This window comes from Balaenoptera physalus (assembly GCF_965194825.1).
Source record: "Balaenoptera physalus genome assembly, chromosome: 1".
NCBI lineage: Eukaryota > Metazoa > Chordata > Mammalia > Artiodactyla > Balaenopteridae > Balaenoptera > Balaenoptera physalus.
Genome location: NC_138882.1, coordinates 167,541,843 through 167,559,288, shown reverse-complemented (window position 1 = coordinate 167,559,288; position 17,446 = coordinate 167,541,843). Strand labels below are relative to the sequence as shown.

The window sequence follows — 17,446 nt, the reverse complement described above, 5'->3', positions numbered from 1 at the left end:
TAATAATGCAGGCTAATTTATGGAGGATTAAAGGATCATCTTCAGCCTGAACTGTTGATGGCCCCCAGAGTTTAGAGATGGTTTGATTTATTTATTTATTTAATAAATTTATTTATTTATTTTTGGCTGCATTGGGTCTTCGTTGCTGCGCAGGGGCTTTCTCTAGTTGCGGCGAGCAGGGGCTACTATTCATTGCGGTGCACAGGCTTCTTATTGTGGTGGCTTCTCTTGTTGCAGAGCACAGGCTCTAGGCACGCGGGCTTCAGTAGTTGTGGCACGTGGGCTTCAGTAGTTGTGACACGTGGGCTCTAGAGTGCAGGCTCAGTTGTGGTGCACGGGCTTAGCTGCTCCACTGCATGTGGGATCTTCCTGGACCAGGGCTCCAACCCGTGTCCCCTGCATTGGCAAGCAGATTCTTAATCACCACGCCACCAGGGAAGTCCGAGATGGTTTTATTTTTAAATGCATATAATTTTGTAAGCCTAGCTGTAGATCTACTGATGCTGTTAAAAGGTTTTAGACAGTAGATTGCCTCTGAGGGTTCATCATACTGTGTCTAATGTTGACATCCCCCATATTCAGAATAATAGCAACATGGCAAAATATTTAGAAATCTAGAGAATCTTAGGTCAAAAAACTTTTGACCTTTGTATATCAGAGTATGTTCAGTGAATAATAAGATCTCAATAATTGTAGCTATTTTTGTTTTGTTTTGGTCGTGCCGCGTGGCTTGTGGGAAGTTAGTTCCTGGACCAGGGATTGAACCCCGGTCCTTGGCAGTGAGAGTGCAGAGTCCTAACCACTGGACCACCAGGGAATTTCCAACTGTAGCTATTATCATCATCATCATGATCATGAGGGGAATATTATCCTTCACAAACAAGTAACACATCAAATATCTTTCATTCTCTTCAGGACCTCCAACCAGCCTGTTTCAGCCACCTCGTCGTCCTGGCCTTGGAACTGTTGGAAAACCAATTCGACTGTTAGCCAATCATTTTCAGGTTCAGATTCCTAAAATAGATGTGTATCACTATGACGTGGATATTAAACCAGAAAAACGGCCTCGTAGAGTCAACAGGTAAGGATTAGAAAGAGTAGGCTTCTTATACATTTAAATACACGTAATTTGTTTATTATGAATCGTATTGTTCTCTAAACTCTTTTAACATGTAGGCTTTTTTTTTTTCTCTAAGATGTTAAGTTTCTTGATAGCAGGTTTGCTGTCTCATACTTGGTTATCCTTCACAGATTCTAGCAGAATGCACGATACATCATTGTTCAGTCAGTAAATACTTAATGAATGAAGAAGAAAGGTCACTCTTTCACTGTCCAAAGGTAGCAGAAGTTTATAAAAATAGGTGAAGCTACTGGTGTCTATAGAAAATAGAACTATCTGGAAATTCAAATTTTATTATAATGTGTTGGTATTGGACATGAGAAAAATATAAGTGTAAAGACAGAAGAATCATCTTGGGGTATTGAAGAACGTAAACCCAGAAGCTCTGTTTAATTCTAGCATTATCCAAGAGGGGTCTAGATAAGATGATTTAAGCATTGTGGTCTGTATGACAGGAATTTACCAATAGTGAATATAGCCCTATAGCAGATATACTTACAGTGTGCTGAGATCACCCACTTTCCCTTTCTCTGTTTTCACGCTGTGATATTCAGGCAGTCCTTAATATTATAGTTCTTGCCTTTCCAAGGATGCTCTTGCTGTCAAGTGAAGTATTTCTTTGTGGCTTGTTTTTTTTTTCTCATTATAGATCAATTAGTTGGCTTTCTGGTATAGTTCAATCTCAGGCAAGCCCTTAATTGTTTGGCTGTTGTATAACTGAAATCAATAATAACAGAAGCAGTGGCAATGGCTAATATTGATCCATTTGACATATATTCTGTTGGGTGCTCATTGTGTATCAGGTATTGTTCTATGTTCTGGGAATACAACATGAACAAACAGGCAAAAGTTCCTACCCTTGAGGAACTTATATTCTAATGGGGGAAAAGTCCAATGATAAATGAATAAGCAAACAAAACATATTATTTGTTAGTTGATGATAACTGCTGTGAAGAAAAATAAAACAGGGGTGGAAGATAGGGATGGAGGATGGGCCACTGATTTTACATATATATATATATATATATATATATATATATATATATATATATATATATACACACACATACATATAGTATATATAGTATTTATGTATATTGTAAATATGTATATATTTTGTATATATGTTACGTATATATTATGTAAGATGTTTGTGTGAACGCATGTGTGTGTATATATATGGGTACACGCACACACATATATATGTAATATTTTAATAGTATACTTAGGGAAGAGCTCACTGAAAAGTGACATTTGAGGAGAAACCTAGAGGAGGTGAGGGATATCTACATGACAAGAGTCCCAGGCAGAGGCAGCAGCTTGCATGGTATATTCAAGGAATAGCAGATAAAGCCTGTATTGCTGGAGTGAGTGAGGGGGAGAGTGATAGAGAAACTCCAAAGGGCCCTATCATGCAGAGTCTTGTAGGCGGTCATAGAACTTTAGTGTTTACTCTGATTAGATGGGTTTTGAGTAGACATTTGATATGACTAACTTAGATTTTTAATGGATCATTTTGGCTGCTGTGTTGAAAATGAACCCTAGCAGGTAAGGGTGTAAAGCAGGGAAATCAATTAGGAAGCATATGTAATGATTCAGGTGAAAAATGATGGTGGCTTGAACTTGGGTAGTAAAAGTGATAGTGATAAAAACTGGTCAGAGACTACAAATATTTTAAAGGTAGTGTCAGCAAGATTTGTTGATGGATTGAACAGGAGGTATGAAAGAAATGAATCATCATTGATTCCAGGGTTTTTGTCCTGAGCAGATGGAAAGATGGAGTTTCCATTTATCAGGACGGGGAAAACTATGGCAGAGGCCAACAGGGTTGACAGATCAGGAGATCTGTTTTTTGGCCATGTTAGGATTGAGATGTCTATTGGACATCCCAGTGAAGATGTTGAGCAGGAAGTTGAATACATGAGGTTGGACTCAGCAGAAAGGTCCAGGCTGGAGACAAACATTTGAAAGTCATCAGCATATTGGTGGTAAAGCCATGAGACTAGGTGAGATCATGTAGGAAGTGAGTGTGGTTAAAGAAAATAAGATTTCAAGACTGAGTCCTGAGGTACCTCAATACTTACAAATGGGGAGATGAGGAAGAATCAGCAAGGAGACTGGCATGGAGAGGCCACTGGGATGAGAGATAACCAGGGCAGAGTGAGGAGGCAAGGGAAGAAGATGTTTTAAGCTGAAAGAATTGATCGTCTAATGTTCGAGGAGCATTGAATTTCTCAATGTGGAGCTCACTGGGGACCTTGGTAAGAGTAGCTTTGGTAGAGGAAAAGCCTCACTAGAGAAGATTGAAGAGAGAAAGGAGAAGAGCAATTAGAGACAGCTCTGTCAAGGGATTTTGATGCAATGGGGAGCAAAGAAATGGAATGTTCAGACGAGGAAGAAGTGGGATCAGGAAATTTCAATTTTTTTTTAAGATGAAGAAATTATAGCATATTTATATGCTGAAGGCAGTAATTCAGTAGAGTGGAAAAATTTGATGATTCAGGAGAGAGAAAGATTCCTGGAGTGTTATCCTTGAGCATACCAGAGTAAGTAGGCTGGTTAGCAGCCATTTAGTCTTGTCCAAAACATCCATAAGACATTTGGTCTACGACAAAAGGTCCCTGAAATTTGGTCCTATTCAAAATGTCCATGAGCATATTTGGCCCATGCCAAATTTTTGTTTTGGACAGAAGCGAATATCAAGGACCTTTTGGTGTGGACCAAATGTCTCCATGGACATTTTGGACAGGACCAAATATGACCAAATATCAAGGACCTTTTAGGATGGACCAAATGTCTTATGAATGTTTTGGACAGGACCAAATGTCCTGCAAGCAGTAGGCTTATTGCATGACAAGCACTGTTCTAAATATTCTATGTCTATTTATTCACTTAATACGACAACTTTTGTGGTGGGTGTTATGATTACCATAATTTTACAAATGAAGAAACAGATGTGAGAGATTAAGTAACTTGTCCAACATCATACAGCTCTGCCACTTAATCATTGTGTGACCAGGGGCAGTTTACTTGCCCATTCTGAATTTTTATTTTTTCTCTTTAATATGAGGACAATAATTATTGCCCTGCTTGTCTCACAAGGTTGTTGTGAAGGTTAAATGAGAATAGAGGTGAAAATATGTTTTTTACTGTAAAACTTTATGGTTACATTTTAAGAAAGTAAGATAAGAAATTACCCTTCCAGTCTGAAAATATACTGTTCTTTTTTTTTTTTTTTTTTATAAATAAGCTCAAGCCTCTTGTCAGTTAACAACAGCCTGTATTTATTTATTTATTTATTTATGTTTAATTTTTATTTATTTATTTATTTATTATTTTTGGCTGTGTTGGGTCTTCGTTTCTGTGCAAGGGCTTTCTCTAGTTGCGGCGAGTGGGGGCCACTCTTCATCGCGGTGCGCGGACCTCTCACTGTCGCGGCCTCTCTTGTTGTGGAGCACAGGCTCCAGACGCGGAGGCTCAGTAGTTGTGGCCCACAGGTCCAGTTGCTCCGCGGCATGTGGGATCTTCCCAGACCAGCGCTCGAACCCGTGTCCGCTGCATTGGCAGGCAGATTCTCAACCACTGCGCCACCAGGGAAGCCCCAAATATACTGTTCTTAAGTCAGCTTTTTAAAATTGGGAATGTATGAGACTATATTTCTCCATCAGTTTTTTTCAGTTGCATGATTTGGTTTGAAAACATATGACTTTCCCACAGATTTCATTTGTAGTAATATTAATGCCTTAGTTAGTTGTGATGTGTTTTAAGGTACACTTCTCCTACATGGGGCTCACTAATGTTGGTAAGACATAGCACCTGACTTTTCATTGACGCTAGCATTCCAAAATTGCACAGACCCAGATCTGTCCATCTTAAACTGTAACCTCTGGTTCCCCCACAGCTGCATTTGTCTCAGAGCCTGCATACAGTGTGATCCGGCATATATGCAGAAACATTTAAATAAAGCTATTCATGCTCGATTGAGAGAAAGGCTTTCTTTCTAAACAGAAAGAAACTACACTGGTAATCTTTACGGAATGAGGATATTTTACGACATTCCCTTTTCTATACTGCTTGGAAGCAGTTTAGAATATAACAAGACAGTATGAAGAATAATAAATTTCTAGCATTATCAAAGGGGTTGACTTAGTCCTTTGATTCTGATGCATCTTAGATTTATTGATCCCCAGATTTCTGAATTCTGCTCACTCTCTTTTCCAAAACCAGTATACTTGAATAAGGATGCTTATTTGATAACACACTTATCATTGTTCAGTTATGAACATGCCAAACTTAGATACCTAAGACAGGTTATTCTTATAAGGCTCTATTTATCATAGGAGAGGATTTTGGAAAGCAAGAATTTGAGAAGATGCTATAAAGTTTATTCTCTTTTTCCTTTTATTCCCTCCTTTTTGTTGTCATCTCATGATTGCTTTTGTTCATTTGCCTACATTTCTTTAGTTAACTATTTTTCTAATTACTTGAGTCAGTTGTAACTTTAACTCTTACTTTTTCCAAGGAGTTTTGAACTGAATTTAGATGATTAAGGTATGGTGATAGTTTCTACTGTTCACCACCGCTTCTCAGAGCTAACCTACACTATCTCCATTACTGTTAAGGGACGTAGTAGATACAATGGTGCGACACTTCAAGATGCAGGTATTTGGTGATCGGCAGCCTGGCTATGATGGCAAAAGAAACATGTACACAGCACATCCACTGCCAATTGGACGGGAGAGGGTAAGTGTTAACAGCAAGAAATATTGATTAGACTTATGTCATTTAGTAGTAATTACATAGGACAACAATGTTTCCCTTTCTAATAACAATTCAACGCTTAAAGTTGTTTCTCATGCTGATGATAGATTTGTTATTCTGTCCATATTCTCTTGTCCCTTAGTTAACCAATAATTGAGCATTAGAATTTAGGTTGATTATGTCATCTTTACATATATTCCAGATTTCTCACAGTGTTAAAGTGCCACCTGAATCTGAACAGTGGAATTTTTATAACTTGTAGAATATTATATAACACCCACTTATGAAAATATTTTTAATACCACAATAACTTAAGACATTTGTTTTAAAAATTTAAAAGCAATACATAAATATATACTCATTATAACCTTATTCAGACAATCTAGAAATGCTATGGTTTCCTGCCTCCCAACCTGCCTGTACCCTCAATCCCATTTTCACTTTCAGAGGAAACTACTATAATAGTTCAGTATATATCCTTTCATATATTTTTTTGTGCCTTAGCTATTTATGCATATTTATATATATTCTTTTTTTTAAAAATAAATTTATTTATTTATTTATATTTTTGGCTGCGCGCGGGCTTTCTCTAGTTGCAGTGAGCGGGGGCTACTCTTCGTTTCGGTGCGCAGGCTTCTCATTGTGGTGGCTTCTCTTGTTGCGGAGCTTGGGCTCTAGGCACGTGGGCTTCAGTAGTTGTGGCACGTGGGCTCATTAGTTGTGGCTCGCGGGCTCTAGAGCGCAGGCTCAGTAGTTGTGGCGCACGGGCTTAGTTGCTCCGTGGCATGTGGGATCTTCCCAGACCAGGGCTCGAACCCGTGTCCCCTGCATTGGCAGGCAGATTCTTAACCACTGCACCACCAGGGAAGTCCCTATATATATATTCTTATTTGTTTGATATTGTTCTATGACTTATTTTTTCATTTAACAATATGCCTGGGAGATCTTTGCATTTCTGTACATTTAAATCTACCTTATTTTTTTAATTCAATTTTTTTATTGTGGCAAAATATATATAACATAAAATTTACTATTTTAACCGTTTTTAAGTGTACAATTCAGTGGCATTAAATATATTCACATTGTTATGCAACTGTGACCACTAGCCATCTCTAGAACTATTCATCATCCCAAACTCAAACTCTGTGCCCATTAAACAATAACTCCCTATTTTCTCCTCCCCTATCCCTGGTAACCACTATTCTACTTTGTGTATTTATGAATTTAACTATTCTAGGTACCTCATATAAGTGGAATCATATAGTATTTGTCATTTTATGTCTGGCTATTTATTTCACTTAGCATAATGTTTTCAAGGTTCATCCATGTTGTAGCATCTACCTTATTTTTAACTTTACATAATATTCAATATTAAATTATTCCCCTACTGATGGAACGTAGGTTGTTTCCAGTGTTTTGCAATTATAGAAAGTGTTAAACATCCTTGTGCATATACTATATGAATATTCCTGGGATGTCTCAGCCTTTGTAAATATGTATGTGTATGTATTTTATGTATTTTTCCTTAGGTTGATATGGAAGTGACCCTTCCAGGTGAGGGTAAAGACCAGACCTTTAAAGTGTCTGTTCAGTGGGTATCAGTTGTGAGCCTTCAGTTGCTTTTAGAAGCTTTGGCCGGGCACTTGAATGAAGTCCCAGATGACTCAGTTCAAGCACTTGATGTTATCACAAGACACCTTCCCTCCATGAGGTTAGTTTGAATTCTTTGCCACAAATGTCAGACTTTTTTTGCTAGGTTGCACTGGAGACATTGAAAGGTTTCTGCATAAGTCATAGTTCAAACTTGGTTTCAGTTTACAAAATTGAGAGTGAAATGAAAGACTCTTTCAAGTTTTTATTGTGAAACATGCAAACTCTTGTTTCTTCAGGTACACTCCAGTGGGTCGCTCCTTTTTCTCACCTCCTGAAGGTTACTACCACCCTCTGGGAGGGGGCAGGGAGGTTTGGTTTGGCTTTCATCAGTCTGTGAGACCTGCCATGTGGAATATGATGCTGAATATTGATGGTAGGATGGAACTCTCTTTACCCTTTACTCTTTTGGCTGGTTTTTTGGTCTTTTCCCTTTCCCTGAAGCTAAGTATTCTTCTCTGTTTGTTAGTATCTGCAACTGCTTTCTACCGGGCTCAGCCTATCATTGAGTTCATGTGTGAGGTTTTAGACATTCAGAACATCAATGAACAGACCAAACCTCTAACAGACTCCCAGCGTGTCAAGTTTACCAAAGAAATCAGAGGTAGGTATTTGCATTACTGTGGTCTTGGAGAGGCAGCTCAGCATGGTGCAAGGAGCATGGTCTTGCAGTCAGACACACCTGGGCTTCCATCCCATTCCTGCCAGTTCTATCATTGGGACTTTGGGCAAGTTATTTAACCACTGTGAGCCTTAGTTTATTCATCTCTAAGATAAAGATAATGTGTCTCTTGTAAGATTGTTGTGAGAATTAAATGCAACTAAGTGTATAAAGCTTCTTTATACAGTAGCACAGTACCTGGCACATGTCGGGAACTTAGTAACTGTTACTTTTACTTACTTGAAAACTTCCATTTTAATAAAATAACACAAGTTCATTTATTCTCAGAGTTTCTTTGCTTCTTTACCTGTTAGCTGTCTTCTCTCATTATACCATAAGCTTCATTAGGGCTGTCTCCAGACCCAAGAATAAGCACCAAAACATAGTTGATGCTTGATAGATACTTATTGAATGAAGTAATACATCAAAGTAGGTTGCAAGTCTTAAGTCATCTGGGTTCTAATTTTTTCTGCTTGGCTGAGGCTTTTTTGCCTATGCATGATGAAATTGTTCCCATATCCTTGCAACTTTTGTCCTGTACAATGCTATGCCTTTCTGAAGACAACCTTCGAGTATTTTCTTGTCACTGTGATTTTAATTAATACTGCTCTTTTGACTGTTTTGACTTCAGGTCTTAAAGTTGAGGTGACCCACTGTGGACAGATGAAACGAAAATATCGAGTGTGTAATGTGACTAGACGGCCAGCCAGTCATCAGACGTATGTTAACCACATCTAAAATTGTACCATTATATTTTTTGTAACAAAGGAAGCTACTATAATAATTTGAGAAATTGGTATCCCATATTGTAATTTAAAAAATCACCTAGATCTTCACTTTAAAGCACTGAAGCTTTAAAAATGTTTTAAGGGACTTCGCTGGTGGTCCATTGGTTAAGACTTCACGCTTCCACTGCAGGGAGCTCAGGTTTGATCTCTGGTCAAGGAACTAAGATCCTGCATGCCACATGCCGCACACAGCACGGTCAAAAAAATAAAAACTAAAAATAAATAAAATACAAAATGTTTTAAATATTTTTGATAGAAATATTTTTAAAACATATTTCATGCCTTTAATTCATTTCACCTCTTTTTTTTTTTTTGTAAGTGTAATTATGATCCAGCCAGTTTTTCTTTCTCTTTTTTTAAAAATATTTATTTCTCTATTTGGTTGCACCGGGTCTTAGTTGCAGCTCTCCGGCTTCTTTAGTTGCAGCACACGGGCTCCTTAGTTGTGGCCTGTGAACTCTTAGTTGTGGCATGCATGTGGGATCTAGTTCCCTAACCAAGGATCGAACCCGGGCCCCCTGCATTGGGAGCACAGAGTCTTATCCACTGCGCCACCAGGGAAGTCATTTCACCTCTTAAACAGAGTATGCTAAACATAGATCAACTTTTTTATAATGATGCAGAGTCATCATTATGAACATCATTTATTCTAGTGTTGTAATTCTCAATGCATGGCCTGAAGGATCTATTAAGGCCTGTAAGTCATAAAAGCTGTCATGGGAAGATATATATTGCTTTGTGCTTTATGTGGATTTTTCTCCCCCCTTTTGTAGCTAGCTGTCACTTCTTCCAGCTGTCAGTGTGTATGGTATGCCTCCAGCAGCACATTCATTTGTGCTTATGCAATCTCAGTTTTCTAATCACCCAACTTCTAGTCCACTGTGAGCTATACCTAATGAGAAAATATATATTAAAGTGCTTTTTAAATTACCATATATGTAAGTTTTATTCTTGTAATCAAGATCATTAAACTCATGTCTGACATAAATATGAATATTGGCTTTTCTAAGTAAAGAGCATAAACTTAACTATATTAACTTTACATTATTTTCCTCACTCAGAAGACTTTTTCAAACAAGTGTACATCAAAATCAACTGGAGGGCTTTGTTCTAGATAACTGAAATTTTGGGGTGGCCTCTGGATAAATGTAGTATATAAATTCAGTGATTTGAATAAATTCTTCAGTATGAACTCATGTACACATCACATGAATTTCTTGAGTTGTAAAGTGATGTTCCATATATTCTTCATGTTATACCATTGACTTCATTCTCTAAGGAAAAAAAATGAAGTCACTATTGAGAATTATAGCATTTGTTTCAAAAAGAACTATCTTTCTCATTATTTAATTACTTCACAGTACCCTGTAAGAATAGCTATACTTATAGAACTATATCATCTTTGCATGAAAATTAAAAGCACATAGATTTAAATATCACATAGGTGATCCTCACTGCATTATTACTTTGTGAGCCATTAACAGCTAAGAAAGCAAGATTAAAGTAATTATTGTGCCAAGTGTTTGAGATAATTTGTCCACTGGAAGAGCGAAATCAGGAGAGTCTCTTAAATCCTGCTCCCCAGTTTATACCAAATATCTTGACACAGTCTCAAGTTCATGTATCTGGTCTTGTGGCCTCCAAATCCACATACGTTTGTCCTGGTTTGGGGATCTGAAGATGTGGCCCCAGTAACTGTGCTACATTCATTTTATCAAAAGTTATCTTAAGTTATCATCTGTGGATGACCCAGGACCTTATTTGAATTTACTCATCTCTAAGAAGCCAGCAAGAGATTGTATTTGTATCTGTAGGTGTTAACTGACCTCTCTAGTAAGTCTGTGTATTTTCTGGTTCTGCGGCTTCTTCTTGATTTAAATTCTTTTTCCATTTTAATTAAAAATTTTCTCATCTTAGCTTCAACAGACAAACATGGAAAATTCCAACAAAATCGCTATCCTGATTAAACCCTAAAATGGCTTAAGTGAAAATGGGCAAATAAAGATTGACCTTTTTTTTTAAGTCAAGGTAGAAAATGTTAGTAGGCTTTTGTTTGTTTGCTTATTTGAAAAAAAAAAAAAGAACTTGAAGAAATTTCTAAAAAGACATTCTCTTTTATAGTTTTCCCTTACAGCTAGAAAATGGGCAAGCAATGGAATGTACAGTAGCTCAATATTTTAAGCAAAAGTATAGTCTGCAACTGAAATACCCGCATCTTCCCTGTCTCCAGGTGGGGCAAGAACAAAAGCATACATACTTGCCACTTGAGGTAAGCTAAACTAAACTTTCTTTTGCCAATCTGCCAATCTCTTGAATGTGTTTTTTAAAAAAGAAATGTTCTAAACTAGTGATAGAATTTAATAGTAATCTCTAAAATACTTTGGACAGATAAGTTCACCATATAACAGAATTTTCATTTTTTTTGGAAATGGAAGATGTAAGGTACAGTTCAGCAAAGGCTTAAGATATAGAAGCCCATTACACAAACTAATTCCTCTTTGCCTCTTGGTAGGTTTGTAATATAGTGGCAGGACAACGATGTATAAAGAAGCTCACGGACAATCAGACTTCCACGATGATCAAAGCCACAGCAAGATCTGCTCCTGACAGACAGGAAGAAATCAGTAGACTGGTCAGTAAGGCATGGTCTTTAAGATAAGCTAGCTTTCAGATGGGAAAAAAACAAAAAACAAAAAACAAAAAAAAAAACAATAGAAAATGCCTGATGGGACACAGTTACTCTTTGGTTTTTATATATGCAGGCTTTCCTGTTCTTTAGGTGAAGAGTAACAGCATGGTGGGCGGACCTGATCCATATCTTAAAGAATTTGGTATTGTTGTCCACAATGAAATGACTGAGCTCACAGGCAGGGTACTTCCAGCACCAATGCTGCAATACGGAGGCCGGGTAAGCTTTTTATTTTATTCAGCAAGCTTCTTCCAACAACCAATCAAAAAGGGATGAATCCAGGGTTTTTCCACTACACCACACTGAATTTACTCATAGCTTTGCTCATTATTGCTTTTTGTCTTTTGGCTAATATCAAATAGAGTTTTGTTTATCCCCTCATCAACTTTAAAATGGCCTTAGATTGTAATGTCTTTTCTCTTTTCTTTTGTTTCTTTTTTTGTGTTTTTTTTTTTTAAAGAATAAAACGGTAGCCACACCCAACCAGGGTGTCTGGGACATGCGAGGAAAGCAGTTTTATGCTGGCATTGAAATTAAAGTTTGGGCAGTTGCTTGTTTTGCGCCTCAGAAACAATGTAGGGAAGATTTACTAAAGTGAGTATCTTCATATTTTCAGCTTAGTAATATCCCTTCCAGATATGAAAATATCATCTTTATGTGAATGTGCTGTGTACACTGGCACTGAATCCCAGACTCCTATAGTGACACCATCTGGCTATAGGAAAAAGACCTTGTTCTTATAGTAAATCGCAGACTTGGGAATTACATTAAGAATCTGACTCAGCTTCCTACATTTAGAGCAGAAATTTGTGACTAACAAGGCTGAAGCAGTGCCGATTGGCAAATTCTTGAGTTCTTAGAGAAGCTTCCTTTGGGGTAATTGTATCTTTTCAGCTAAGATAAAAACTAGTTCATTTTTAATCATTACAGTGTACTAGAGAGCTTGTTTTACTGCAGGGTCACTGACTAAGATCATTGGTTCACATCTTACAGCTGCAGTTATCTATATACAGGAAGTTAGTGAAAAGGGTGGAAAAATCATGACGGGAAAAGGGAACTGGAGTGAAAGAAAGGAATCCTACAAAACATTGGCAAATGCAGAAAACAAATCATTCTGAAAGCTTTCTACAAATCCAAAATTTAAAACTTGACCATGAGTTTTGCTTTTTCTTAAAGTGATGATTTCTTTTGACATTGTTATTGAATCAAATCTATTACAAGTTTGAATGTCATCCTAAATATGGTGACTTTGTGACAGTGTGTTTCTGTGTTCTCAGTTGAACACAAGCTTACCCAACTATTCTTGTACCTGGCTTACCAAAATACACGTTACCTGAAATTTTGACCTTGCTTTTTTCTTCAGTCCGGAATTACTGACTTGAATGTTTAAAAAAATCTTTGAACAGGAATGCTATTCTAGGCCCTGAGACCCAGCTGAGGCACAATTATTTAAAAATTCAAAATGACAATCTGATAGTTTAATAATACAGAGTCTTCTGCATTATAATTAGTGATACAACTTCCAGGCTATTTTTGGCAACCAGTTAAAGATAGGGGTTTTTTGTTTGTTTGTTTATTTGTTTCTAAATTTGGCTAAGAATTTACAGAACTGAAAGAAATATCTTAGAGGGAAATAAATGCTAAGAATGTGCCCTGAAATGAAAGCACTGTGCCACCGGTTCTATTTTAACAGGAGTTTCACTGACCAGCTCCGTAAAATCTCTAAGGATGCAGGAATGCCCATCCAGGGTCAGCCATGTTTTTGCAAGTATGCACAAGGTGCAGACAGCGTGGAGCCCATGTTTAAACACCTGAAAATGACATATGTGGGCCTACAGCTAATAGTGGTTATCTTGCCTGGGAAGACACCAGTATATGGTATGGACCCCTTTAATGTTGAATGAGGGATGATTTCAAGTAGTAGTTGTAGCAGTCAGGATAAACTAGGTTATGCTGCAGTCACAAACAATCCAGAACTCTCAGTGGCTCAAAGCAACAAGGTTTTATTTTTTGCTTTTGCTATGTGTCCATTGAGGGTAGACTGCAGCCTCTACTCCATGTCATCATATCATTTTCACTCTGGAACCCAGTCGCTATTTGGAATGTTGCTGGCTCCATGGCAGAGAGAAAAGAGAGCCTGGAGGGTTCTTAACTTCTGCAATTTCTTGGTCACAACCAGCTATATGGCCCACCCAACCTACGTGGGGGAAGTGGGATGGTGGGCAGGAAATGCAGTGGTAATGAGGGTAGTGCCATTTTACCATAGTCCCCAAAGCAGGGAGAACTGGAATGTCTGGTGAAAAGCATTTAGGAATATCAGAGTGGGGGAGCCTACCACTTCCAGAATAGGAGCTGCTTAGTTTGTATCTCTTATAAGAAGAATGATACAAAGTTCTTTTGGCTATCATCTAAGTAAAAGATTTGGAACCTACCTAGACCAACCATTTGAACTTTATAAAATGCCTTCAACCCTCTCTATATTTGTTTCTTTTGTTAGCTTCTTTTATCTGTAGTGTTTGGGGGAGGAGGGAAAGGAAGGGAAAAAAATCCCTTAGAATTCAAAGGGCTGGTGTGTGTACTGAGAGGGAGGAGCTGGGGAGATTGATTTCTTTGCCAGACCAGTCCTGTGGGAAAAGGAACCTCAAGGGACTTGAGTGAGTGGTGAGTGGTGGCAGGCTGCGGTAGAATAAAGGAAGTGGACTAGCTTCAAAGCCTGCAGGAGGGAAGAAAAGGGTAGGGAGAGAGCCTTCCAAACTCAAAAAAATTGCCCTGGGGGTTTAGCAGATGAAAGGACCACACATGAAAAGCATCTAGCACAACGTACAGTATATAGTAGGCACTCTGTAAATGTTAATGTGTGTGGGGGGATGTTTCTCTCTACTTTTAGTAATCAGGAGAATATATCAACATTTTTTAATTAATTAATAAACTTATTTTTGTAGCGGAGGTGAAACGTGTTGGAGATACCCTCCTGGGTATGGCTACACAGTGTGTCCAGGTAAAAAATGTAGTGAAGACCTCACCTCAAACCCTTTCCAACCTTTGCCTGAAGATAAATGCAAAGCTCGGAGGAATTAACAACGTGCTTGTACCTCATCAAAGGTGAGATCCTGAACTCTGTGTTTTCCATTTGTTTCTTAAGCTCTAACTTACATAATTTACAATAAAGCACACAAATCTCAAATATACATCTTGGTTACTTTTTCTTATATACCTATGCACTCATGTAACCACCACCCAGGTTAAATATAGAACACATCCAGCACCTCATCAGGCTTCCTCATGGCCCTTCCCAATAGATAACCCCCAAAGGTTCTGACTGTTCTGACTTCCAGCACCATAGATTAGTTTTGCCTGTTTTTTTTCTGGCCACACCCCGCGGCTTGTGGGATCTTAGTTCCCCTGACCAGGGATTGAACCTGCGCCCTTGCCAGTGAAAGCTCAGAGTCCTAACCACTGGCCCGCCAGGGAATTCCCTAGTTTTGCCTGTTTTTGAACTTCTTATAAATGGAACCATACAGTATATACTATTTTGTGTCTGTCTTCTTTTGCTGAATATCATGTCTCTGAGATTCATTCATGTTGCTATTTTAAGTAGAAGTTTATTCTTTTTTGTTGTGTATTATTTCATTTTATGAATATACTACAAAATTTTAGATATTCTTATACATTTATTATACAAGTCTTCTACATTTTTGGTGGAATTAAGTACCCTTTCTCTTGCAAGAGTGGAATTGCTGACTTATAGAAAATATATGTATTTAGCATTGATAGATACTATCAAATGCAGTAGTCCCCCCTTATCTGCAGTTTCACTTTCCCTGGTTTCAGTTACCCGCAGTCAACCTCTGTCCGAAAATATTAAGTGGAAAAGTTCCATAAATAAACAATTCTTCAGTTTTATTTAATTAATTAATTAATTTATTTATTTATTTATGGCTGCATTGGGTCTTCATTGCTGCGCGCGGGCTTTCTCTAGTTGCGGCGAGCAGGGGCTACTCTTCATTGTGGTGCGTGGGCTTCTCATTGTGGTGGCTTCTCTTGTTGTGGAACACGAGGTCTAGGCGCGCGGGCTTCAGTAGTTGTGGCACGCGGGCTTCAGTAGTTGTGGCACGCGGGCTCAGTAGTTGTGGCATGTGGGCTCCGTAGTTATGGCTCATGGGCTCTAGAGCGCAGGCTCAGTAGTTGTGGCACATGGGCTTGGTTGCTCCGTGGCATGTGAGATCTTCCCAGACCAGGATTCAAACCCGTGTCCCCTGCATTGGCAGGCGGATTCTTAACCACTGCACCACCAGGGAAGTCCCAATTCTTAAGTTTTAAATTGCGTACCATTCTGCATAGCCCGATGAAATCTCGAACTCTCCCTCTCCATCCAGCCCTGGACATGAATTATCCCTTTGTCCAGTGTATTTAGGCTGTTTATGCTACCCATCCATTAGTATAGGAAAGAAAACTAGTAGATATAGGATTTGGTACATCCACTGGGCATCTTGGAACATATCCTCTGCAGATAAGGGGGGACTACTGTAGTTTTCCAAAGTGGTTGTACCAATTTATATTTCCACTGAGAGTTCTAGTTGCTCATATTCTTGCCAACACTTGGTGGTATCAGTCCTTTTAATTTTAGCCATTTTGGTTGAGGGTAATAGTATCTCATGATGGTTTTAATTTGCAATCCTCTGATGACTAATCATGTTGAGCACATTTTCATATGCTTATTGGCTAAGTGGACATCCTCTTTTGTGATGGGCCTGTTCAGTCCTTTGCCCATTTCTTAGATTGGGCGGCTCCTTGTTAATTTGTAGTTTCCTTGTCTGTTGAGATAATATCTGACTTGTCTACTCTACAGTGTTTTTATGTGAAATCCTGTATGTGGAAGTGATTTGGGAAGTTAAATTTTGTCTGTGATATTAGTCATTTTCATACTTGAGAAGAAGGTGAATTTGAGTGCCTTACTCTTATACAGTTGTATCACAGTTCTCATTTTTGTCCTTGAATGAAACGTCTAGGTAAATAAATCCTTCCTGCAACATTGGTAGATGAGGTATATAGACCATAGGGGAAGTTAACCTAAAGCATGATTTAATTTTACCCCAAACAATGTAGCATAGTGGCATAGAGTACAGACATTTTTGTCAGGCTTCCTGGGTTTGGATTCCAGCTTTATCACTTCCTAACTGTGTAATCTTGAGCAAGTTCCTTATCCTCTTATATCTCATTTTTTAAACCTGGAAATCTGAGATAATAATTGTACTACCCTCATAGAATTGTTGTGAGGACTAAATGAATTCATACGTGTGAAGTACTTAGCACAGTGGTTGGTACATAATATATGTAAGCTGTTATTATGTTCTGTGTATGTATCTTATGTATATACATTTGCTCTTATACCCTACTATGCCAAACCCATGTTGTATGATGATATATAGAGGGAAATACAACCCAGTCTCTGCCCTCATGGAACCTCATCTTTAGTACCTATTACATGAGATTGTCAGATTTGGGATGCCTCCTAGATATACTTTAAAAATCAATATTCACAATCCCAAATTCTACCTTTAAGAATTTACCAGAGAAGTAATACATGCATGATATTTTTCTCCTGAATTCCATAGATAAATTAGTGCCAAATAAATGAATTCATTCTTTTAGCAAATATTAGTTGAGTGCCAACTGTGAGCAAGTCAGTGTTTTAGGCACTAGGGATACAGCAGTGAACAAGACAAAGCAAAACAAAATTCCTGCCTTCATGGAGCTTACTTTCATGTGTGTGTGTG

General features: G+C 38.1%; 1 protein-coding gene across 5 annotated transcripts in view; it reads left to right on the top strand.

Moving 5' to 3' along the window:
* The window catches only part of LOC309639014 (protein argonaute-4), a 38,160-nt gene that overhangs the window by 6,911 nt on the left and 13,803 nt on the right, over nucleotides 1-17,446 (top strand). For 4 of the 5 annotated variants that reach the window (XR_014251413.1, XM_082415697.1, XM_082415695.1 and 1 more), the window contains exons 2-13: nucleotides 916-1,081; nucleotides 5,743-5,863; nucleotides 7,411-7,592; nucleotides 7,771-7,907; nucleotides 8,001-8,135; nucleotides 8,824-8,911; nucleotides 11,102-11,249; nucleotides 11,493-11,612; nucleotides 11,760-11,888; nucleotides 12,130-12,263; nucleotides 13,363-13,547; nucleotides 14,612-14,771. Coding sequence is in view for 4 of the 5 variants with exons in the window: in XM_082415697.1 (XP_082271823.1) it covers nucleotides 916-1,081; nucleotides 5,743-5,863; nucleotides 7,411-7,592; nucleotides 7,771-7,907; nucleotides 8,001-8,135; nucleotides 8,824-8,911; nucleotides 11,102-11,249; nucleotides 11,493-11,612; nucleotides 11,760-11,888; nucleotides 12,130-12,263; nucleotides 13,363-13,547; nucleotides 14,612-14,771 (1,705 nt within the window). In the remaining variant the exon portion in view is untranslated. Of the gene's footprint in view, nucleotides 1-915; nucleotides 1,082-5,742; nucleotides 5,864-7,410; nucleotides 7,593-7,770; nucleotides 7,908-8,000; nucleotides 8,136-8,823; nucleotides 8,912-11,101; nucleotides 11,250-11,492; nucleotides 11,613-11,759; nucleotides 11,889-12,129; nucleotides 12,264-13,362; nucleotides 13,548-14,611; nucleotides 14,772-17,446 lie in introns of those variants that run through there. The other variant, XM_082415696.1, reaches the window with a different exon arrangement.